We start from the raw sequence: 6,491 nt of genomic DNA on the forward strand, positions 1-6,491 counted from the left end.
ATATCCAATATATGGAAGAGTAGAACCTAACTACTTTTTTGGAAGAAATACATACTGAATAGCAGACTTTCAATTCACAAAAAGTTGTCTTGAATACAACACATGCATAAGTTGTGGGAGGTCTATAGAGCATATTAAACTGAAAAGGATATTTGGAAAATAGATCATTTGAAGTTTTAAAATTCTAGTAATGACTTAAGACCAAGTTGGCTTCCTAAAATATTTAATGAATTAACTTTGGTCAAACCAGTGGTATTGTATGGGGAAAATAAATTATTGGCATGTATTTTTCATTTTTCAAAGGGTGGATGTGATTTGTGGAAAGCTGTAAATTTCTCACCATTTTCTTAGTACCAGTTTTTCTCAGATATGTTTGGCCCCAGACACCAGTCTTTTGTCATCTCAGAGTTCTCACTCTCAGAAAAATGAGGCTTAGAAATAAATGGAACCAATACAATTTTGAAATATGAATTACTACCATTTTTTATGTAACAAAATAAAAACTGAAAGTCATTCATCAAAATACAAAAAGAACAAGGTAGACCACTTCAGATCTACCATATGGAATATAGATCTCTACAGCTTGTCTCTAAAATTTTGGTCAAATTACCAACACTTAGACCTAGGAGTGTATCTCAGAGTTTATTAAAATAACAGTAAGCAGATGGGTACTTCCACTGTAAGGCAACATATGTGTTTCTAAAAAGGTTTGCATTCTGAAAAATCATACACTACAGGTAAAAAAAATGGGTTAGGCACAGACCACTAGATGCCCAGGCATCATTGTGATCAGAAAATTAACAGAAACAAAATTCAGCCACAGGCCCTAACTTGGACAGTGCATGTTGCTTTGGGGAAGTATTAAAAATACACATAATCAATGGAGAGAAAATGCAAGACTGTGGGCTCCCATGACATCAAGAAAGTGGAATTGGAGCTCTGAGCCAAGAAAGAAGGACAACCTGCCCAGAGCCTAGTATTCTGTGAAGCTGGGCCTGTACTTCTCCGGGGAGGAAGTGCTAGGTTTCTTAAAAATGGGGTTGAAAACTCTCTGACTTTGAAGTAGTTGAGCTGAGAGGTTTTTCCTTTCTCTGTGAAGTTATAATCCTACCGCCACACTTTTAGCTCTCCTTGCCTAGGAAAATTCTATATGAACCAATATAACTTCAATGTTTTATTGACAATGTTCTTCTTTTCTCCAGTTAGGCTTAAGTTAATTGGTAATTATAAAAACAGAGCATACGGGCATTTAATGTTCCTTCTTCTCTTCCCTGTGTGTGTTGGTGGGGTGAGGTAGATAGCAGATATCTATGCTATTATATGTGATTTGAGCCTTTGAGATTCCTAACAGTCTCAGTTCTTGAGTAAATTTAGGTCAAAACAATGGAAGCATGCTCCAAAATTTTCAACTTTTACTTAATCTATAATGTATCAATGTGGAATATCACCCAGTAATGTTTGAAACCTATTCCTTGGATTGACCTTTTCTCATCTCATGTTGCAGGAGGAATTCCAGCTCCTGTATATTTTGGGGCTCTGATTGATAGAGCATGTTTGAAGTGGTCAACCAGCAGCTGTGGGAAGCGAGGGTCTTGCAGGATATATGACTCCATATTATATGGGTAAGTTGTCATAAATATATTTTATTAATTGATTTTTCCTTTGGCTATATTAATTTCTAAAAGATAAAATGCCATTTTCAGTATTATAATAATAATTATAGCCACCCTTTAATGAATTTTGCACTCAGTATTGTATCAGGCAACATCGTATCTCATTTTAATACTCATAGAAACTGCAAGACATGGATATTTTTCTCCTTTTTCCTTAAATATGAAGAAATAAAGACTCAAAGAGAGTGACTTATTCAAAATCGTACAGCTAATAAAAAGATCTGGGATTTGTACTAAAATTTGTTCTGTTGTTTCTAAAATCTCTCCTAATACTAAAAAAACTATATCCAATGACCTTCTGGTTTCTCTAAGAAGACACAAAATGATGCTGGGGCTCTGGTTGTAGGTCAATGGGAAAAAAGGAAAAAAATGTTTCTATATTTTTCTGTTCATAGGGAAATAACTGGATGGTTATCTAGAAAAGAAATAGTTGTAAAAGTACCTTAACCTTAAAAAAATTAATTGGAGATTAATCAAACACACAAAATTACAACATGAAACAAGTATTAGAAAAAATTGTGGTAGAAATACATTTAATTACCTAGGAAGTAGGAATGTGTTTCTCATTATGACCCAAACCCCTAAAACCACAGTAGAAAAAAATGATTAAATATTTTTAAAACTCAGTGTCATAAAGCTTAAGCAAAGTTCAAAGACAGAAGATAAACTGGAAAAAGAACTTGTAACTTATAACCAGACACAAGGCAAATGTCCGGAATATATAAAGAGCTCTTAAAAAAAAATAAACAATACCAATGCTGGCAAGGATCTGGAAAAACAGGAAATCATTTTCAGTGCTGGTGGGAATGCAAAATGATTCAGTCACTTTGGAAGAGTCTGACAGTTTCTTATAAAGCTAAACATAAGCTTGCTATATAGTCAAGTAATTGTGTTCCTAGGTGTTTACCCAAATAAGCTGAAAATTTATGCCCACACAAAAATCTGCACATGAATGTTTACAGCAGCTTTATTCCTAATTGTAAAAAAAAAAAAAATGAAGCAACTAAGATGTTCTTCCATGTAAATGGAAAAACAAACTGTGATACATTCACACAACAGGATACTCTTCAGCAATAAAAAGAAATGAGCTATCGAACTACAGAAAAGGCAGAATCTCAAATGACCATTGCTATGTGAAAGAAGGCAGTCTGAAAAAGCTATGTACTATATGATTCCAACTAGATGACATCTGTCATAAAGTTTGCACCATTCCAACCAGCTACAAATAGCTAACACTCTTAGAATTCTTAACACTATGAAGTTCACTCATGGCCCCTATCACTTTCTTTTTGGTCAGTTGTGTTCTTTCCTAAAATACTTTGCAAGTAATGGCCTAAAGATTGTCTGAAGTGGAATTTTTTAAAAAGAGCAATGTGTTCCCCAATGAAGAAACAGCAAAAAGTTAAATAGTTACCTTATAATTTTTTGGATTTAATATTTTGTGATAACCAGATAATTGCTTATTAATTTATCTAACAAAGACAAATAATATAATCAATTCCTACTCCAGGAGTGGAAATCTACATTATGATACCAATCCTAAATCTAAACCCAGTTTATTCATGTTTTCTCAGCAACAGTCACATAACCAGAAGTGCATAGTAATTTTTCTATTTTCAATGGAAATTCTGAAAAGTTTAACATTGGGGTAGACCTACTTGACATAATCCAAGGATATATTTGATGTTTTAAAATATTTCCTTCATTATTTTTGGTATGGTACAACATTATGTTGTAATTTTAATAAATTTAAACCTAAACAGCTCAAAATTATATAATTCCATTCACCTTCAGTTAAACCTAATAATTGTTCAAGGGTTTTTTTGCATAAAGCTTTTCTACATTTAGTTAACAATGTCAATTGGCCAGTGAATGCTTCCTAAGCTACTGGGTCAGTGTTTATCAATCTTTCTTACTCCTTATAATCACCTGAGGAGCTTTAAAAAATACAGATTTCTGTGTCCCACCTTCAGAAATTTTTATTTAATTGCTCAGGGGCTGTGTGGCCTGGGCATGGGATTTTTAAAATTTCCTGGGATGATTTTAAGGTGCAACCAAAGCTAAGAATCACAAGAATTGACCATGTGTGCTAGGTAATTTAATATTGTTTCATTAAAACTTCCAGTAGGCCACATGACAGCAGTTGTGGACTGTATTTAGCCTATAAACTAAACTTTGGCTCCTATCTAAATGGATTCAGTTTGGTGACCTCACAGTCAATTCATTTCCTTTATAATCTGTTTCCATTACACATGAACTAATCTGCCTTTGAGAAAGTTAAACAGCCCAAATATACCTTATTTTTATGGAAAACATTTGGGTAGATCATTAATCACCCTTAGTTTCTGTGGCTTAATATTCCTCTTAAAATAATTTAAAATCTTCCTCTATGTCAATAAAAAAATCACTAGAATTGCTGCCTTAATATTTTTATGTATAATTTCAAACATCATTTTTTTTTCTTTTAAGGTCTTCTGCATACTGGAGAGCAACACTGTAAATTGTTCCAAATACTTCAACATGAACATTGACTTTTTTCTCTTTTCACAGATATACCTTCCTGGGCTTGATTGAGAGCTTAAGATTTTCAGCACTTATTTTATTTGTTGTATTAATTGCCACTATGAAGAAAATATACCAAGGAAAAGATAACAAGCCATCAGAAAATGGAAAAAAAGATATAAATGAAGCAAACTTAGAATCCTTAAATAATGACGGATATTTTGTACCTTCTGCCGGAGCAGATAATGAAACACATATGTAAGGGGAGAAAAAAAAAATTAGGTTGTTGTGTTTCAAACCAACTTTTTATTAATTTAGTAGGATGGTATTTTGAGCAGTTCTTGGTCTGTCACTAACAGTTCTCCCACCCTTATGATGGTATAGTGAATCACCTGTTAATTTATAATAATGAAAGATTATAAATGAAAAAGAATGAGAGTATGCTTTGCTTAGGGTATGGCTATGCATTTGAGGTGAAGATTAGGACACATGATCCATACAAATTTTAAGTGAGATATATGCTCACTTAAAAGAAAAAAAATTTGCTCAGGTAATTATAATTCAATAAAACCAGTGACTAGAAAATAGAGGGGGAAAAGGAGGAGAGAAATTAATAAACTAAATAAGGAGAAAAGCCTAATACCTTTTCTTAAGCCAATTTGCCCCATGTTACTCAAGCATGAAGTTAGTATGATAGAACCTTTATACTATCATGACATCTGTCATTCATGTATTAAGTCATGTATTTCACAGACCTTATTAATTTATAATTTGAAATTGCCTTCAACTAGGAGCTCTTGATGCATCTTCTTCCAACCTTCCATTAAAATACTGCTGAAGAAATAGAGATAATTCAGAATTTGTAAGCTATGATTGTCAAACAACATATTATGGAATGTGTTAAGTTTCTTTCAGGACCATGGAAGTGGATTAAGAAAACTGACATTAACTTGAGAAAGCAAAGCCCATTTAAAAGATGTGTCTTCATTCTATTTGTCTGCTCCCTGGAAAACATGGAGTCTGTACCAGATAATTTACCAGCTGTTTCTCAATTGCATATTTGTGTGTGTGTGTGTGTGTGTGTGTGTGTGTGTGTGTGTGGTGCACCAAAAGACAGCTTTCACATCCCCACAAATAGAACAAGAGGAGAGTGGATGAGAACAAATACTTGAATATTGTATTTGTTAGATGACAACAGCTTTATACTGAATGCTAAAGCTTGTAGTTTCTATACTCAGTAGGCTAAAAGACACTTTCTGGCATTAGAATAACTTGTGAAACTTTTTGTTTTAAAAGAAGCCAATCATGCAACCATCCCAGAGATCCTGATTCAAAACATTTGTCATGCAGCCTGGACATCTCCTTAAAAAAAAAAAAAAATCCGTATAGAGCCCCTGATAGAGAGATACAGAAAAGCAAGCCATAAGATAGGAGAAGATATTCCTGAGTATAGCAAAGTCCCCAAATATGAATGCTTGCTAGAATCTGACAATTAGCCTAGATGTTATATGTATTAAAGTATTCTCAAGCTGTAGCTCTGAGGAAAGATTCGTTACTTCCACAAGCAGAGATTTGGAAAAACCACCAACATGCTAGGTTACTATGTTACAAGTCTGATGGGATCTTATCTCAAAAAATAGACAAAATTATGGAGCTGTTTTTTAAAACATTGCAAAAAAAGGCAACATCTTGAATATTTATTCAACAATTATTGAGTATCAAATATATTTCAGGCAAAATGAAATACAGTAAAGAAAATAGAGGACCTTCACTTTAAAGGAAAAGAACATTAAATTATTAAATGTTATAAAACGATATAAGTTAAAAGAATAAATTTATATTTATAAATGTGATATGTACAGTGAAGGAAAAGAACACTAAAGCATATGCCTTAGATTATTTGATCTACTTCAGAATCCAAGAATCCAGAACAACTATTAATCCTTAATTCAGTGGCATCTATTAAACAGGAATACAAATCCTAGGGGAAGCAGAGGGGAGTGGGTATTCAACAGATATATAAATAAGATAAAGTTTGCAAGGATGCAAAATAATACAAGAGTGTAATTAAAACACACATTGAATAAGGTTAAAAGAAGACAATGGCCAAAAAATCCAAATCAATGATAATGAAGTTACATTTGAAAATCTAAAAATGTGGAGGAAAAACATAAAGAAGAAAATTATGAAAAAAGGTAGATGATTTAGAGGACAAACTAAAGCACCAACCTAGGAAATCTGATATTTTTTTGAGGAGGAAATCAGATTTAGAAAAGAAGCATTAAAGATTTAGTTGCTGAATGCCTTCCTGCTATA

At 32.9% G+C, this 6,491-nt stretch overlaps 1 protein-coding gene across 1 annotated transcript in view; it reads left to right on the forward strand.

The window, feature by feature from the left end:
• SLCO1B3 (solute carrier organic anion transporter family member 1B3) overlaps nucleotides 1–5,129 on the forward strand; it is a 29,052-nt gene extending 23,923 nt beyond the window's left edge. The window contains exons 12-13 of the mRNA XM_008707071.2: nucleotides 1,505–1,622; nucleotides 4,224–5,129. Coding sequence (XP_008705293.2) covers nucleotides 1,505–1,622; nucleotides 4,224–4,437 — 332 coding nt within the window. The 3' untranslated portion in view covers nucleotides 4,438–5,129. The remainder of the gene's footprint in view (nucleotides 1–1,504; nucleotides 1,623–4,223) is intronic.
• Nucleotides 5,130–6,491: the final 1,362 nt, after the last annotated feature.

Source organism: Ursus maritimus, unplaced genomic scaffold, assembly GCF_017311325.1.
Source record: "Ursus maritimus isolate PB19 unplaced genomic scaffold, ASM1731132v1 scaffold_26, whole genome shotgun sequence".
Taxonomy (NCBI): Eukaryota; Metazoa; Chordata; class Mammalia; order Carnivora; family Ursidae; genus Ursus; species Ursus maritimus.